This window comes from Rhinopithecus bieti, unplaced genomic scaffold, assembly GCF_001698545.2.
Source record: "Rhinopithecus bieti isolate Rb0 unplaced genomic scaffold, ASM169854v2 scaffold_574, whole genome shotgun sequence".
Classification (NCBI taxonomy): domain Eukaryota; kingdom Metazoa; phylum Chordata; class Mammalia; order Primates; family Cercopithecidae; genus Rhinopithecus; species Rhinopithecus bieti.
The window spans coordinates 3935715-3954157 of NW_016803605.1; the positions used below are offsets into that span (position 1 = coordinate 3935715).

General features: G+C 55.9%; 1 protein-coding gene across 1 annotated transcript in view; it reads left to right on the forward strand.

Moving 5' to 3' along the window:
- NCOR2 (nuclear receptor corepressor 2) overlaps positions 1–18443 on the forward strand; it is a 215857-nt gene that overhangs the window by 88298 nt on the left and 109116 nt on the right. Inside the window, 1 exon segment of the mRNA XM_017889687.1 lies at positions 8874–8940. Within this exon segment, the coding sequence (XP_017745176.1) occupies positions 8874–8940 (67 nt within the window).

Genomic DNA, 18443 nt, shown 5'->3' on the forward strand with positions numbered 1-18443 from the left:
TATAAAATATAATATAAAACAAATAGACGAATAATTAAGATTTCCTACACTGTAAGGAGTCCATTTCTGCTAGAACAACCTTTGTGTGTAAATTATTGGAACTGATTTGTCTTTAGAATTTTAGTTTTTTGGATATTTTCTACTAAAATTATCATCCCTTCTATATTTTAGATTTCAATGCGGTTATGATTAACTTTCATTGTGCAGTCCGTTCATTTTTTAAAAATTCTATGACTCTGGTAAGTGGAGTGATGGGAGAGAAAATGAGGGGGTGACATTAGCCAGAGAGGTCAGGGCAGGCAGTGACAGTTGAGGGGACTCTTGGAGGCTGAGCAGCAGCCGGCTGTGTGGACCTCCGGGGAGTGTCCCAGACAGGTAGAACAGGAGGTGCAAAGGCCTCCTTGAGCTGGCAGGGGTCACAGAGAAGGCTGGCATGGCCCGAGGAGGTCGGCGAGGGAGAGGAGGGCACAGGCCAGGTCACAGGGGGCTGGTAAGGAGTTCCGGCTTTATTATCTGTTGGAAGGGAATTTGGTGATGAAGTTTATCGCAGGAAGCAATGTGATCAGATTTTTGTTTTAAAAGTTCGCTTTGGTGGCCGCAGGGAGAAAGGACCTGGGGGTAGGGGCGAGAGTACCATGGGAAGGCCCCTGCAGGAGCTGCTGAGGTAGGTAGTGAGCGCCCTGTCACTGAGAGGTATGCAAGCTGAGAGAGCATAATGTTCAGGAAATCCGCAGTGCCCAGGAAGCTGCCCTCGGCAGCCTCTGCACCCTACACTCCTTGCAGGCTCTGATGTTTTGTGACTCTGCTCCTGCTAGACTGCAGAAACTATCTCGTGTCCAGTGTGGACATGGGAAAGGAGGCCCTGTGCAGGCCCCGTCCCACCATGTGGCTGAACACTGGGGCCTCAAGTGGGACCACAGCGCATCCTGGCTGTCTGACTAGCTATGTGTCCCTGTGGGAAGTCGTTTGCCCTAGGGCTCAGTTTCATACGTGATCACTGAGGTCAGTGCTCAGCATGTAGAGCACATACTGGGTTTTTGGTTCTTCTTTCTTTTATCTACAGAGACCCAGACTCATTCATTCATTCATTCATTCATTCAACCAATATTTACTGAGCATCTGCTACACGCCAGGCACTGTTCTGGGCGTCCAGGACATAGCAGTGAACGAGGCCTGACATTCTAGTAGGGGAGGCTGATAAGAATAAATACATTGTGATAAGTGACTGCCGCCATGGGACAATGAGATGATCCAGCCGGGGTCAGGTGGGTGCCCAGCTTCCCCTGGAGCAGCCTCCCCCACGCTCATGGCTTCCTCGCCCCTGCTGCTGTCATTGCTTCAAGGTGGGAGGTCGTTCCCTCCCCTGAGACCTTGCCCCGTCACTTTAATTTCTCTGTGTCTGCATGCTGGGGCCGCAGAGTGAAAGTTAATTTCACGCTTGACTTCCTGCTGCACAGACGATTTCGGACGCGCTGGAGTCACCCGTAGCCGCCTTCGCTGCCCTCCCACCGCCACCTGCTTCGGGCGCTGTTGGTGTCCCCTGCTGCAGGAGGGAGAGCTCAGACCACCTGCGCGGGGCCGGGGCAGCCCCAGAGGAGCAGGAGATGGGGTCTCTACTGAGGGATGGGCCCCACCCTGGGCAGGACCCTGCGGGAATTCCCGGGCGTCTGTGGAGCCCTCGTGGGATGTGGTGAAAGGGTGTGGGGCCCGGGGGTGAGCAGCAGCCAGCGCCCAGGCGCGTTCCGCCTCTGCTTGCCCGGGGGTTGCCCTGGCTCACCAGTCCCCTCAGGCCTGGAAGCCTGCTGGTTTCTTCTGTTGCTCGTTTTTCTTTTTTCGCAGGCTGATTTCTTCCCTCCTGCTGCCTCATTTGGGGGTCGGCTGATGGGAGCTGTCAGACCCGGGGCTGTGCAGGCGGAAAGGGGGACCAGTCAGGACCCAGGTTACTCTCAGCAGGTCTCTGTGGTCTCGCTCAGAGACATCAGATGACTTCCCCAGGGTCACGCAGACAAATTCCTAGACCAGTCCTAACTGCATATCCTTCCAGCTTCCTCTACTGGGTCTCTACTCCAGACCCTGCCCCTCCCTAGCTGGGTGACCTTAGGCAAGTTACGTCACATTGCTTGGCACTGTCACAGCTTTTGGTTGGCACTCAGTGATCAGGAGGTTCAGACCATCACCCCAACCCACAGTCTCTTCCCAGGGTATCCGGGCCCTGCACGGCTGCCTCCCTCTTCCTCTCCTCCGCAGCTGGGGTCAGGCGCTCCCTGAGCACCCCTTCTGCCCTCTCCAGATTCACTATCGCTGCCTCCCTCCCTAGAACCCAGGGCTCTGCTCATTTTCTTCTTCCCACCCCATTCCTCTGCTTCTCCCAGGCCTCAGCTCAAACCTCCCTTCCTCCAGGAAGCCTCCCCTGATTGCCCCAAGCTTTCCTTTTCCAGTACCCCATAAGCCCCAGGACCAGTCCCAGCCAGGGTCTGACCGGACTGCCCTGGAACAGTCTCATAATTCCTGCCTCCTTATCCCACCCTCCTACGTCCTGCTTCTCCTTCCCAGTGCCCTGGCAGATGACAAGACTGGGTTTCCTTATAGGGGGTATGTTTTTAAACCCTGACTTCTTTGCACTCCATGAATGCCTCTACCAGCAAACTCATCGCCTGCTGCTTGGCCCATGCCTCAGAGCCCTCCTAGAGACTGTGGTCTTTACGTTTGCCGGACAGAAGCTCAGCAGAAAAGATTTGTCTGCAGTACAGTGTTTGCATCTTCATTGCCTAAACACTGCTTGGAACAAAATAAACACTTAAAAAAAGTTTGCCAGAGGAATGTTGAACACGTGGGCATCATAAACCGGGAGTTTAGGGGACTGCAAACCCGGGTGGCTGCCTCCAGGAGCGGGAAGGAATGTCTGAGTGAGGAGGGCTGGTGTGAGGCAATAGGGAGTAGTAGGGCTGAGGAACGGGGAGCTTGGTGACCTTTGAAAGGGGCAGCCAAGCCTCAGTTTCCCAGCCTGTGGCCATGAAGGGGTGTGGCCCGATGGCCTGATGTTTTCAAGAGCAGCTTTAGGTTTGGCTTTTTGTGTAACAGCCTCTGGTTTTCAGTGCTGGCAATGAATTTAGGATTTTAGAAAGCACCGGCCAGGCGCGGTGGCTCATGCCTGTAATCCCAGCCCTTTGGGAGGCTGAGGCAGGCGAATCACAAAGTCAGGAGTTCGAGACCAGCCTGGCCAACATAGTGAAACCCTGTCTCTACTAAAAATGCAAAAATTAGCCAGGCATGGTGGCACGCGCCTATAGTCCCAGCTACTCGGGAGGCTGAGGCAGGAGAATCACTTGAACCCGGGAGGCGGAGGTTGCAGTGAGCCGAGATTGCGCCACTGCACTCCAGCCTAGGTGACAGAGTGAGAGACTCCATCTCAAAACAATAAAAAATAAAAATAAAAATAAAGCACCACGGCCCAACACGACACCCTCGGAGGCTGTCTCTGGCCTGTGCACTGTGCGATTTGTGACCTGCGGACTTGACATGTGTCCTCTGGCGTGGTACGTGGATGGCTCTGGGTGGCAGGCAGTGTCCTTAACCAGGGAGGATTCACACCCTCAGTTGCTGCCCATCGGTGGTGAATGGACGGCTGCGTGCACATCACCGCCACTCCGAGGCCTCATGCTCCCCGAGTCATTTTCCAGCTGTAGTGACGGCCCCACGGTTTGTGGAAGATCACATGCCAGACTAGCTTCTCAGCGCTGCCTTGATACTTGGCCATGAACGGGGCTGCTGAAAATGGCAGGAACTTTTCCATCACAGTACTGGAGGCCAGCACTTGGAAATCAAGGTGCCACAGGGCCACGCTCTCTGGAAGGCTCCAGGGGAGGCTCCTTCCTTGCCGGTTCCAGGTCCTGGCTGCTGCTGGCCTCCTTGGCGTTCCTTGGCTGGGAGATGCGTCACTCCCGTCTTTTATATTCGTGTGGCGTTCTTCCTGTGTCTATTTGCATCATCTCCCCTCCGTGCATGTCTGTCTCTGTGTCCAAATTTCCCCTTTTCATAAGTCACTGGATTAGGGCCCACCCCAGTGACCTCATTCTAACTTGCTTCTCACTCTAAAGACCCTGTTTCCAAATGAGGTCATGTTTTGAGGTGCTGGGGCTTAGGACTTACACATATCAGGGTGTTTTGGGGGAGTGGTTGGGGGTGACATTCCCACCTGTACTAGGCAGTGTACCGCCTGCAAACCCCAAAGTCAATATTGTATGGTCTTCACCATAGTGTTTCAAAGTGGATTCTCTCTCTTCTTTTGTGGGAAGGCAGGACTATTTATTTTGAAGTAACTAGATTGTATGTTGTACAACAGAAGAGTTGCAAATACACTCTCGAGAGTTTCCATGCACACTTCACCTGGCACCCCTCAGGTGGACAGCTTATATAACAGCAGAGAAGCACCACAGCTGGGGCCTGCCGTGGTGGCCCACGCCTGTCATCCCAGCACTTTGGGAGGCCAAGGTGGGAGGATCCCTTGAGGCTAGGAGTTGGAGACCAGCTGGGCAACAAAGCAAGACCTCGTCTCTACCAAAAAATAAATTAGCCAAGTATGGTGGCATGTACCTGTAGTTCCAGCTACTCAGGAGGCTGAGGCAGGAGGATTGCTTGAGCCCAGGAGTCCAAGGATGCAGTGAGCCATGATCAAGCCACTGCATTCCCACCTGGGAGACAGAGCAAGACCCTGTGTCTAAAAACAAAAATCAAAACAAAATGAAACAAAATACTAAGAAAGAAATAGCAGCACATGACCCTCCACTAAACTACCAGCTGTCTTTGCATTTTCACCCGTCTCCCCGCCAACGTCTGTTTTCTGGTCCAGGATCTGATTCAGGTTCTCACGTGACATTTGTGCACGTGTCTCCTTAGTCTCCAGCCCGTGACAGCTTCTCAGCCTTGCCTTGTTTTTCACAACCCCAACACTTTTGAAGAGCACTGGTCAGGGCTTTCTTTGGCAGGTGTTTCCTCCTGGTAAGACTGGGATGGTAGGTTTGGGGAACACCAGGAGAGGTCAGGGGGCTGCGTAATGCCGACGTGATGGGAGCTCTGCCCTAGGTCTCCCCTGTCGCCTTAGAGTTATCCCTTCTTTGCTCTGTTCTTTGCTAGGGAGTCACCAAGTCCCACCCACCTTCCAGGGGAGGGGAGTTACGCTCCGCCTCCTGAAGGTAGGAATATAAAGATTTGTGGAACCACCACCATGATTCATTCATACTTGAGGGGAGATTCTTTGAGACTGTGCAAATGTCCTGTTGCTCCTTAAAATTTTGCTAACCAATTTAGCATTCATCCCCGGATCTTGCCAGCGGCAGTTGGGTTATTACTGCATTCTAATGACGATTTTCTATTTCCCTCATTTCTTGGACATTTATTCATTGGAACTCTAGAAGAAAGATCTGTCCCTTCTCCTCCATGCATTGATGTATTGAGTCATTTGTTTATAATCACACAGACTCGTGGGGATTTGTTTTATTCCTGGGACGCTAATCTGGTCCCAGGGCTATTTCTGTTGTCACTCACATTGTTCCAGCTCTGGCAGCCGGAAACCTTCAGGCTGGGTTCTGTGTCCTTTTAACTTTTGTTTTATTTTGTTTTTGGCAATTCTTGACTAAAGTCACTGTGGGCTCTCCTTGCATACTTCCTGGCCGAGCGCTGGACTCAGCCATGTCCCGGGCAGCACAGTTTCTGGGATTGGAGGATGGTCTTCGCCGAGATCTGGGTGCTGCTGTGCTCAGTGGCCCTGGGCCCTCACTGCTTCTATGCCTTCACAGCTGTCTTTTGCATAAAAGACCAAACCCTTTGCCATGTCGAAACTCACAGGACCCTGCAGGACCGGCCCTGCCAGTCTTGCTCACAGTCCCTCCTCCGTCCTCTCTGTCCCTCCCCAGCACTGTCCAGCCACAGGACCTTCCTCTGTCTGTGCTTCCAATACACAGAGTTTGTTCCTGTCTCCTGCGGTGCCCTCCAGCTGGAGTTCCCTTCCTTCTGGATCTTCCCAGAGCCGGGTCCTTCTGATGACGTAAATCCCAGCTCAAGGCCATCCTCTCTGGGAGACCTTTCTGCACCACGGAATCTAAAATAGCTCCTCATACCCTGCCCCCCAAGCACTCACTAGCCCACCACTCTACTTAAGTTCCAAAATCCAGGATTATCTTGGTCATCTTGCTTATTGTCGGTGTCACCTGTGTGAGAGCCCACAGCTGTGTCTTGCTCCCTGGTGTGTCCCCAGCACCTGGAACAGTGCCTGTCACATAGTAGATGCTCAGTAAGCACTTGTTGAATAACAGAAGACGAGGCTCTGATGCCATAGATTTCAGATGAGGAAACTAAGGGCTTCTGAGGTATGCTCAGAGACACCCTGTTACGAGATAAAGGGTGCTGGTCCTAGCCTGTGGGACTGAGGACCCCTGGGGCCCACCCTGACCAGGGTGGGGGCCAGGCTGATGGAAGGTGGGGAGGCCCTGGCCAAGGCACCACCAGAATGACCCAGGGACTGAGGTGGATTCCAGGCCCTCGAGCCCCATGAGGCTTCACTCGTCCGTCAGAGCCTGGGGTTCTCTCCTTTTCCTGTTTCCAATGGGGCTAGGGTCCTGGGGGCTGGACAGAGCGTGGCTCCCAGTCAGCAGCTTTGGAGCTTTCGAGGGGGGTTGGACACTGCTAAGAATACGAAGAAGTTGGGGATCCTCTCCCCAGAAAAGTAGGTGCCACTGCATGCCCCGGATTGGGGACAGACAGCAAGTTAAGGTATACAGCAGGCTCCTGAGGTGGCTGTGGCCCCAGGCCCTGGGAGGCTGCAACACCCTGCTTTGTGTGTCGGAGACTGTGGTGAGGGGCCTGGGAAGAGAAGAGGAAGGTGCTGAGGTCTTGGTGCAGTGGTGGGTGAGGGCGCTTTCCAGCCCTCATGGCATGGGCTCCAGAACCTCCGGCCTCTACTCTCCAGGGCTCCCTCCCTTTGCCTGTCTCGGGGTCTCTGTCCGCTTTCTTTGGGTCTTGTCTCTCTTCCTCTCCCCACTTCTCTCTCTCTCTTTCTCTCTCCTAGTTTCATCTTCCTCTGAGTCTGTCCCTTTCCTTTGGATCTTGTCTCTCTCTGACTGCCTCTCTCTGTCTCTCTCTCTGGGTCTCTGTCTGTCTCTGGGTCTCTGTCTCCGTCTCTCTGGGTCTCTGTCTCTCTCTCTGGGTCTCTGTCTCTGGGTCTCTGTCTCCCTCTCTCTGGGTCTCTGTCTCTCTCTCTGGGTCTCTGTCTCCATCTCTCTGGGTCTCTGTCTCTCTCTGGGTCTCTGTCTCTCTCTCTCTGGGTCTCTGTCTCTCTCTCTGGGTCTCTGTCTCTGGGTCTCTGTCTCCATCTCTCTGGGTCTCTGTCTCTCTCTCTGGGTCTCTGTCTCCGTCTCTCTGGGTCTCTGTCTCTCTCTGGGTCTCTGTCTCTCTGGGTCTCTGTCTCTCTCTCTGGGGCTCTGTCTCCGTCTCTCTGGGTCTCTGTCTCTCTCTGGGTCTCTGTCTCTCTCTCTGGGTCTCTGTCTCCGTCTCTCTGGGTCTCTGTCTCTCTCTGGGTCTCTGTCTCTCTGGGTCTCTGTCTCTCTCTCTGGGGCTCTGTCTCCGTCTCTCTGGGTCTCTGTCTCTCTCTGGGTCTCTGTCTCTCTCTCTGGGTCTCTGTCTCCGTCTCTCTGGGTCTCTGTCTCTCTCTGGGTCTCTGTCTCTCTGGGTCTCTGTCTCTCTCTCTGGGGCTCTGTCTCCGTCTCTCTGGGTCTCTGTCTCTCTCTGGGTCTCTGTCTCTCTCTCTGGGTCTCTGTCTCCGTCTCTCTCTGGGTCTCTGTCTCTGTCTTTCTGGGTCTCTGTCTCTCTGGGTCTCTGTCTGTCTCTGGGTCTCTGTCTCCATCTCTCTGGGTCTCTGTCTCCGTCTTTCTGGGTCTCTGTCTCCCTCTCTCTGGGTCTCTGTCTCCCTCTGTCTCTGGGTCTCTGTCTCCCTCTCTCTGGGTCTCTGTCTGTCTCTGGGTCTCTGTCTCCCTCTGTCTCTGGGTCTCTGTATCTCTCTCTCTGGGTCTCTGCCTCCCTCTCTCTCTGGGTCTCTTGTCTCTCTCTCTGGGTCTCTCTCTCCCTCTGTCTCTGGGTCTCTGTCTCCCTCTGTCTCTGGGTCTCTGTCTCCCTCTGTCTCTGGGTCTCTGTCTCTCTCTCTCTCTGAACCTCCCGTCTCCCAGGACGTGCCTGCTTCTCTTGGAACCTGCAGTGGTGTGTGTGACCTGCTTGGATGAGCCCCCATGGCCCCTGGCCTGAAGTCTGAGACCCCCCCTGGGGGTTTTGAACCCTGAAGTCCATGCCTGGTGGCCCCACCAGCTGCCCCACACTGCTTGTGTCCCTCCCACCGCGGCAGGACTGGGTGTGCTGGAGGGCTGTGCACAGCACCTGGTTGGAGTCAACCCTGGGGCCATGCAGGCCACACCCTGACACCTGGACTGTAGGCGGCAGCAGGTCTTGGGGTCTCAGGCTCCGTGACCTGTATTCCTAGTTGGAGGCTGTGGCTGTTTCTCTGTGGCCATCTTTCCATGGGCAGGTGTGGCTGCTGGGGTGCATGTGGGCAGGGGCGGGAAGCCACGGGCCCCTCGGCTCTGGGAACCCTCTTGTCTGCACACCGGGCTCAACCTAAATGTTGACTTGGGCTGCCTCTCGTGCGGGGGAGTGAGGACGCACACTGGCAGCTCACAGGTCTCTCTGGGGATATAGTACTCTGGGGTCTTATCTCCCTGAGAACCAGTAACGGGGCAAATTCGGGGCTTATTCTCAGCAAACAGTATGGCGCGGGGTGCAGCGCCTGAGTCCAGCCAGGCTGACCTGTCTGCCGCTTCCCTCCTGCACAGAAACCAGGCGATGCGGAAGAAGCTAATCTTGTACTTCAAGAGGAGGAATCACGCTCGGAAACAATGGGTAAGTCCACATCGTGGCCCCCGTCAGGTTTCCTTGAGATCCGGGGAGAATCGAGCGCACGGGGGGCCGCACCTGCGGGGCCCTCTCGGTTCCGCAGCCGTCTCCTCCCTGAGAGTCCAGGCTGTGGAGGAAAAGCCAGGGCCGGTCAGGAAAGGAGGAAAGACAACAGCTGCTTCCAGAAGGCCTCAGGGTGGGTGGGGGTGGGAGGCCCTGTGGCCCCTCTTCCTGCCTGGAAGGGAAGAAAGCAAAATGTTGGCCTGGAAAATTAGTTGCTAAACCCTGGTCATGGGACCTGTCCTGGGCTTTTCAGGCAGAAAGAGAGGTTTTGGAGAGAGGTGGAGGATCAGGGTGGGCTGTGTGCCAGGCAGCAGGGGCCGCAGGGCGCACCCTGACAAATGAGCCTTTCCTGGCGCACCGGGCCCAGGTCCAGGCTCAGAGAAACTGAGACAGTGGACAAGCATTGAGCCCCCTTTCCCTGAGCCTGCGTTTGTGGCCAGTGTCCTCATTCAAACAGGAAAGGGTGCTGATTCCTGCTTCTCACTGTGGGCTGTGGATCTCAGCCCACGGCAGGGAGGCTGGGTGTGCCAGAGGCACGTGGTGGTGATTTAGGGCAGCTGTGGACGTCCCCCATTCCCCAGAGGAGATCAGCGTCGAGTGTTCTCCCAGTGGTCAGGGAGAGATGCGCGGACTCAGATGGGCTTCAACAGGAAAGGAATGGGTGTAGCTGGAAACGTCTGTTGGGGGTGGGTGGCAGGAATGGTCTTTCAACTCAAGTCTTGCTTTCATTTCATTTCATTTCACTTCACTTCACTTCACTTCATTTCATTTCATTTATTTTTGAGACTGAGTTTCACTCTGTCGCCCAGGTTGGAGTGCAGTATCAGGATCTCTACTTACTGCAGCCTCTGCCTCTCGGGTTCAAGCAGTTCTCTTGTCTCAGCCTCCCAAGTAGCTGGGATTACAGGCGCCCGCCACCATGCCTGGCTCATTTTTGTATTTTTAGTAGAGAGGGTTTCACTGTGTTGGCCAGGCTGGTCTTGAAGTCCTGACCTCAGGTGATGCGCCCGCCTCAGCCTCCCAAAGTGCTGGGATTACAGGCGTGACCCACCACACCTGACCCCTTCATTTCTATGCAGTTTTTTCAACTCTGTGTGTTAGAACATTGACAAACTGAACCTGAATTCCCATAGCAGGTGGCAGCCAAAGAGAGCTATCCTTTCTCCGACGGTATCACAGATGCTCTGATTAGGCCAGGAGAGGGCTGGGGTCCTGTGCACCAGTGGCTGATGCCGGGGAGATGGAGTGAGGCCACCTGGTTTTGGCTCATGGGACCTTCTGTAGAGTTGAGGATGATGTCGTTGAGTCCACCCAAGCCACGGGGCTGCTGGGACACGGGGAATGGGATAAGGCTGGGGAGACCCTGAGAAGGTCCCCACCTGGGGAAGAGGCGGCCTGCATGGGGACTACTGCCTTGGGATTCTTAGGAGAAGCCGCAAGGGCTGGGAACTAGGTTTGCTGGAGGGTGGAGGGGCTCCCCTTGTACCTGCAGCCCCCTGCCCCACCTCTGCCCTCCCTCAGCTGTGTTGGGGTGGGGCCTGTGAGGCAGCTCCCTGTGTCCTTTCTGGGGTCAGATCTGCTGGGCACCAGCCTCCAGAGAGGCCCTCCAGGGCATAGCAGTGGCTGTGTCATGCCTGATGCCTGTAGGTCTATGGTACACAGTAGGTGATGACTAAGTGCTGCTTGAACGGAAATGGGCTGGGACAGAACAGTGTGTGGGACACTGAGGGTGTTAGTTGATCCAATGCCTTCGGGGCCTGGGTGCCAGCAGTCACGGAGTACCTACTGTGTGCGAGGCTCACAGTTGGTGTGACACAGGCCCTGTCCTCAGACTTGCAGGCTGCAGGGACAGATCGTGCGTAAGGACGAGGAGGATGCCTGCACACCCTGCCCTTCCGGTGCCTGTTGTGTTCTGGGCGCTCTTCTGAGTGCTCTCCATACATTAGGGCATTTAGTCCTGTGAGGTGGGCGCTTGGTCAGCCACATGTTTCAGATGAAGAAATTGAAGCACAGAGAGGTTAAGTAACTTGCCCTAGGTCACACAGCTGGGAAGTGGTGGAGCTGAGATTTGAATCCAGACTACCTGGTTCCTGAGCCCATGCTCTGAACTCCCAAGGGGCAGTTCCAAGAGAGCCCAGGAGGGTGTGTGGGGTATGGTGGTGTGGTGAGTGGCCACACGGCAGAGCTGAGCAGTGCCTGGGGAGGGGGACCCCAGGCAGGCATGGCGTCCTGGGCAGGTGTGTGGGCACGTGGGGCTTAGCTGGAGCAGGAGGTCCTGGGACCTGGCTCTGGAAGGAGGGGCTGTGCTGTATGGGAGGAGAGTCTTCCCTTTACCCTGCCTGCCTGCCCTGGCCGCGAACTTGTCTGGGCAGTAGATGGAGGAGACACTTCCAGCCAGATGTTGGTGCCTGGGAAGCTGTGGGCAGCCCTCGGGACCCAAGCCTTGCTCATAGATGAGGAGAGGTGGGCTGCCCAGCAGTGCCTTGCCCAGCTTCCTCAGACCCCCCACCTTGACTGGATGGTACCCACAGGCACTTGGGCAGGTACAAGAGACTCTTGAAACGAGCGTCCAATCTGTTTATCAAGTTAAGAGATATCCACACAGGGCTGCCGGGTGCCCAGGAGACACAGGCCAGGAAACAGACCAGTAATGTGGGGAGAAGAGCTGGGCAGAGGGGTAGGCTCTTGAGATGGGCTGGGGACCTCAGTGCTGAGGTAGGAATGACCAGAAAGGACTGGCTTTGTGCAGATTTGGGAGTCAGGGTGTCAGGCAGAGGGCATAGCAGGTGCAGAGAGGCCCTGAGGCAGGAACCAGCTTGGGGCAGAACCTGGCAGGCCAGCAGCAGGAGCCAGATCACCTGGAAACATCTGCCCTCAAGCTAGGATGGAACATTCAGGTTTTATTCCGAATGCAGTGGGACACCGATTCTTAATAAATGCATTTGTAGTAAAGAATCCAAAGTCCTTATTCTAAGAAATTTGACAGAAGAGTACAAGGAACGTCTATATACCCACCACTTAGAATCAGCCACGGTTACCATTGCCTTGTATTTGCTCTGTGTGTATAATACGAATATAAACGTGTTTGTTGTTGCACTCTTGGAAAATAGGTACAGAGGCGCCAACCTTCAGCCCTAGTAAATACTCCCCTTTGTCTCCTGTGAGGAAGGAAATCCTCTCATTTCCACCTAAAATGACTGCCAGTTCAGCGCTATCTTGCCACCTCCTTGACAGTGCCCCCCCCCAACCCACCGTGGTTCCCCCCTTGGGGTGAAGGCTCATCTAGGGAGGGCAGAAGAGGATCTGATTTCCATTTAAAAGGATTGCTGCAGCTGCTAGAAGGAGCTCAGGCTGGTGGTGGAATTGGGGTGGGCTTGAGTTCTTTAAAGATAGCCAGTGACTCCTTGGGGGGTCTGTGGAGGGGTGGAGGGAGAAATCGGCTTAATTTAAAGCTAGAGAAGACTCAGGCAGAAACCAGGGACTTCCAGGAAGGGTCCAGGGTGGCTTCGTGGCCCATCTTGGGACAGATGGAAACAAATTCAACACTCCCTGAAGCCGCGATGGCGACTGGGATGGTCTATTTCTTGTGGTATAAGAAGCCGAAGTCGCTGACTTCGTTGATTTCAGTAAAGGCCTGGGAAGGGGGGCTTGGCCAAGAGCTCCCATGTGCCTGCCTCACCCCAGTGGGGAGCCAGACCCCAAGACCCAGGGACCCCACACCTTAGCAGGTTCCTGGGACCCACCTCTTCCCAGAGAGCAGGGCCTTGTCCCTGTCATGGGATGCTCAGCACCAGCACGGCCCCCCAGGCCTGCCACGTCTCCTGGGAAGCTGAGCTGGCCCCTCTGGAGGCCCATTTGGCTGAGAGGCTGGCTCAGTCTGTGGTCCCAGAGGCATGACTGGCCTGCTCCTTCTCCTTGGCGGATTTGCGCTCCCAGCACCCCACAGAGTAGCCAGTGGGGCGGGGCTCCAGTCTTTCCCTCTGTGTGTGTGTGTGTGTGTGTGTGTGTGTGTGTCTGTGTGTGTGTGTGTCTGTGTCTGTATGTGTGTGTAAGACAGAGAGAGAGAGAGGGAGGGAAGGGAGGAAGGGGTGTGCTTCCTCCTCTGGCCAGTGGGTCCGCCCTTGTAGAAAATGCCAATGAGCATCTTCCCTGCCACCCAGGCCAGGCCGGAGCTGCCCACCCTGCACTGTTCAAGGCAGGCCGAGTGCACACCCAGCACAGTGGACAGAGGCACAGGCTACAGCAGGCGGCACTATGGTTAGACCCAGAGGGGATTTCCTTGTCCTGGGCAGAAGGCAGAGCCTGGTGCTTGGAGCCATGGAGGTGGCTGGATGTCCCCTCAGGGACACTACTGCTGGGGCCTTTGCCACCCGCGTACTCCACGAGGGACCCAGCTAGAGCCAGGCCATCTTGCCGGCGCCCTGCTGGCAACGTGGACAGGCCGAGGTGGCCTGTTGGTTTCTGCCCGCTGGTCTGCACCAGTCACCGCGTGACTTTCCTCTGCTGGTTTGAGGCAAGCTTTTCTCACCCATGAGCATGGGGCCTCTCGGACAGGGGCCGAGGTGGCATGGGCTGGATGTTGCCGTCCCTGCGGTCCCTATCCCTCACTGGGGCTGCCAGCAGCCACTGCCCCGAGCATGTTTGTCTGTCACCAGAACCGCCTCTTGGTCTGCAGCGGGTTCCTGGCACAGCCTGCATGCATGGGGTCAGGTTCTGGGCCACTCAGCACCAGCCTGACCACCCTGTGGGGACCGTCGTGGTCACGGGGCTGTGGAGGATGGAGGGCACAGCTTGCCCTTGGTCAGAAGCTGAAATATGGGGTGGGGTGGGGCTGGGGTGTCTGGGCTCCAGGACCAGAGAGGGGCTTTCTGATTGTGCCGAAGCGCCTAGTGGGTGTTTGTGGAGGCTCCCAGACCACACCATCTGTCCATCCCCAGCTGTTGGAGGTGGAGTAACTGGGGTTGTGTGGGTGGACCCCGCCGCTTGCTCAAGTCACCTTGGAGATGTGGAAGCCAGGCAGCTATGCTCCAGGCTGGTTGGGGATCTCTTCTCAAAGGACATGCAGCAGGCAGCACTGTGGTTAGATGTGGAGAGGGACTTCCTTGTCCTGGAGGGAGGGCAGAGCCCCTCTCTGGGAGCTGCTGAGGTCCTCACAGCTGGTCCTTGGAGTGAGGCTGGGGAATGAGGAACTGCTTGGAATGTGGTTTTCTCTGGAGGCTGCCCCTCCCCGGGGCTGACGGGCCCCACGCCATACGGTACAGCACAGCTTCCTTTGGTGTGGCAGTGGGCTCCATCCGGGCTGTCTGGTGCGGCCGGAGCCCCAGCCATATGTGGCTGCTGGACACTGGAAGTGTGGCGGGGAGAACTAGAAACCGACTCTTAAATTTTACTTGATTTGTGATTTCAGTTGAGCCACATATGGCGGGTGGCATCTGTTTGGGACCAGGCCTCTGTAGAGGAGGCCAGGACTGGGTGGCCGGTTCACCAGGAAGGGAGGCGACCATGTCCTCCAGGGGACGCCTGTGGGTTTTCTTCAGGGGCCCCGTCTGCTGGATATCGATGCAACAACGTGTGTGTCTTTCTGTCATCTGCCTGTGTGACATGTATGTGTCTGTTGTGTGTCTACATGTGTGACTCTGCGTCCGTCATGTCTGCCTGTGTGACCCTGTGTGTGCACCAGTTTGTCTGCCTGTGACTGTGCATGTCTGTCATATGTCTGCCTGCATGACCGTGTGTGTGCCTGCCTGTGTGACCGCCTGTGTGTCTGCCTGCCTGCCTGTGTGATGGACTGTGTGTGTGTCTGTCATATGTCTGCCTGCGTGACCATGTGTATGTGTCTGCCTGCCTGTGTGACCGCCTGTGTGTCTGCCTGTGTGACCATCTGTGTGTCTGGCTGGCTGGCTGTGTGACTTATGTGCCTGTGTATATATGTGTGTGTGTCTGTCTCGGTGTATCTACCTATATGACTCTCTGTCTGCCTATGTGACTGTGAATCTGTGTGTCTATCTGCCTGTGTATCTGTCTGTGTGACTATGTCTGTGTGTGTCTGTCAACTTGTGTGACTGTGTCCGTGTGACTATGTGTGTGTCTGACTGCATGTGTGTATGTGACTGTGTGTCTGTGTGACTGTATGTGTGTGTATCTGTGTGTCTGTGTGACTGCATGTGTGTCTGCCTGTGTGACTTGTGTGCGCCTGTGCATATCTGACTGTGTGTGTGTGTGCCTGCCTGTATGTGCATGTCTATGTGACTGTATCTGACTGTATATGTGTCTGTGTGACTGCATTTGTGTGTGCCTGTGTGACTTGTGTGTATACCTGTGTGACTTGGGTGTGTGTGTGTGCACTTGTGTGACTTGTGTGTGCCTCTGTGTTTGTGTGCCTGTGTGCATCTGACTGTGTGTGTGTGCCTATACGTACATGTCTGTGTGGCTGTGTGTATCTGACTACGTGTGTGTGTCTGTGTGTCTGCATGTGTGTGTGCCTGGGTGAAGTGTGTGTGTGTGTGTGTGTGTGTGTGTGNGGCATCCTCCTCGTCCTTACGCACGATCTGTCCCTGCAGCCTGCAAGTCTGAGGACAGGGCCTGTGTCACACCAACTGTGAGCCTCGCACACAGTAGGTACTCCGTGACTGCTGGCACCCAGGCCCCGAAGGCATTGGATCAACTAACACCCTCAGTGTCCCACACACTGTTCTGTCCCAGCCCATTTCCGTTCAAGCAGCACTTAGTCATCACCTACTGTGTACCATAGACCTACAGGCATCAGGCATGACACAGCCACTGCTATGCCCTGGAGGGCCTCTCTGGAGGCTGGTGCCCAGCAGATCTGACCCCAGAAAGGACACAGGGAGCTGCCTCACAGGCCCCACCCCAACACAGCTGAGGGAGGGCAGAGGTGGGGCAGGGGCTGCAGGTACAAGGGGAGCCCCTCCACCCTCCAGCAAACCTAGTTCCCAGCCCTTGCGGCTTCTCCTAAGAATCCCAAGGCAGTAGTCCCCATGCAGGCCGCCTCTTCCCCAGGTGGGGACCTTCTCAGGGTCTCCCCAGCCTTATCCCATTCCCCGTGTCCCAGCAGCCCCGTGGCTTGGGTGGACTCAACGACATCATCCTCAACTCTACAGAAGGTCCCATGAGCCAAAACCAGGTGGCCTCACTCCATCTCCCCGGCATCAGCCACTGGTGCACAGGACCCCAGCCCTCTCCTGGCCTAATCAGAGCATCTGTGATACCGTCGGAGAAAGGATAGCTCTCTTTGGCTGCCACCTGCTATGGGAATTCAGGTTCAGTTTGTCAATGTTCTAACACACAGAGTTGAAAAAACTGCATAGAAATGAAGGGGTCAGGTGTGGTGGGTCACGCCTGTAATCCCAGCACTTTGGGAGGCTGAGGCGGGCGCATCACCTGAGGTCAGGACTTCAAGACCAGCCTGGCCAACACAGTGAAACCCTCTCTACTAAAATACAAAATGAGCCAGGCATGGTGGCGGGCGCCTGTAATCCCAGCTACTTGGGAGGCTGAGACAAGAGAACTGCTTGAACCCGAGAGGCAGAGGCTGCAGTAAGTAGAGATCCTGATACTGCACTCCAACCTGGGCGACAGAGTGAAACTCAGTCTCAAAATAAATGAAATGAAATGAAGTGAAGTGAAGTGAAGTGAAATGAAATGAAATGAAAGCAAGACTTGAGTTGAAAGACCATTCCTGCCACCCACCCCAACAGACGTTTCCAGCTACACCCATTCCTTTCCTGTTGAAGCCCATCTGAGTCCGCGCATCTCTCCCTGACCACTGGGAGAACACTCGACGCTGATCTCCTCTGGGGAATGGGGACGTCCACAGCTGCCCTAAATCACCACCACGTGCCTCTGGCACACCCAGCCTCCCTGCCGTGGGCTGAGATCCACAGCCCACAGTGAGAAGCAGGAATCAGCACCCTTTCCTGTTTGAATGAGGACACTGGCCACAAACGCAGGCTCAGGGAAAGGGGCTCAATGCTTGTCCACTGTCTCAGTTTCTCTGAGCCTGGACCTGGGCCCGGTGCGCCAGGAAAGGCTCATTTGTCAGGGTGCGCCCTGCGGCCCCTGCTGCCTGGCACACAGCCCACCCTGATCCTCCACCTCTCTCCAAAACCTCTCTTTCTGCCTGAAAAGCCCAGGACAGGTCCCATGACCAGGGTTTAGCAACTAATTTTCCAGGCCAACATTTTGCTTTCTTCCCTTCCAGGCAGGAAGAGGGGCCACAGGGCCTCCCACCCCACCCACCCTGAGGCCTTCTGGAAGCAGCTGTTGTCTTTCCTCCTTTCCTGACCGGCCCTGGCTTTTCCTCCACAGCCTGGACTCTCAGGGAGGAGACGGCTGCGGAACCGAGAGGGCCCCGCAGGTGCGGCCCCCCGTGCGCTCGATTCTCCCCGGATCTCAAGGAAACCTGACGGGGCCACGATGTGGACTTACCCATTGTTTCCGAGCGTGATTCCTCCTCTTGAAGTACAAGATTAGCTTCTTCCGCATCGCCTGGTTTCTGTGCAGGAGGGAAGCGGCAGACAGGTCAGCCTGGCTGGACTCAGGCGCTGCACCCCGCGCCATACTGTTTGCTGAGAATAAGCCCCGAATTTGCCCCGTTACTGGTTCTCAGGGAGATAAGACCCCAGAGTACTATATCCCCAGAGAGACCTGTGAGCTGCCAGTGTGCGTCCTCACTCCCCGCACGAGAGGCAGCCCAAGTCAACATTTAGGTTGAGCCCGGTGTGCAGACAAGAGGGTTCCCAGAGCCGAGGGGCCCGTGGCTTCCCGCCCCTGCCCACATGCACCCCAGCAGCCACACCTGCCCATGGAAAGATGGCCACAGAGAAACAGCCACAGCCTCCAACTAGGAATACAGGTCACGGAGCCTGAGACCCCAAGACCTGCTGCCGCCTACAGTCCAGGTGTCAGGGTGTGGCCTGCATGGCCCCAGGGTTGACTCCAACCAGGTGCTGTGCACAGCCCTCCAGCACACCCAGTCCTGCCGCGGTGGGAGGGACACAAGCAGTGTGGGGCAGCTGGTGGGGCCACCAGGCATGGACTTCAGGGTTCAAAACCCCAGGGGGGGTCTCAGACTTCAGGCCAGGGGCCATGGGGCTCATCCAAGCAGGTCACACACACCACTGCAGGTTCCAAGAGAAGCAGGCACGTCCTGGGAGACGGGAGGTTCAGAGAGAGAGAGAGACAGAGACCCAGAGACAGAGGGAGACAGAGACCCAGAGACAGAGGGAGACAGAGACCCAGAGACAGAGGGAGAGAGAGACCCAGAGAGAGAGACAAGAGACCCAGAGAGAGAGGGAGGCAGAGACCCAGAGAGAGAGATACAGAGACCCAGAGACAGAGGGAGACAGAGACCCAGAGACAGACAGAGACCCAGAGAGAGGGAGACAGAGACCCAGAGACAGAGGGAGACAGAGACCCAGAGAGAG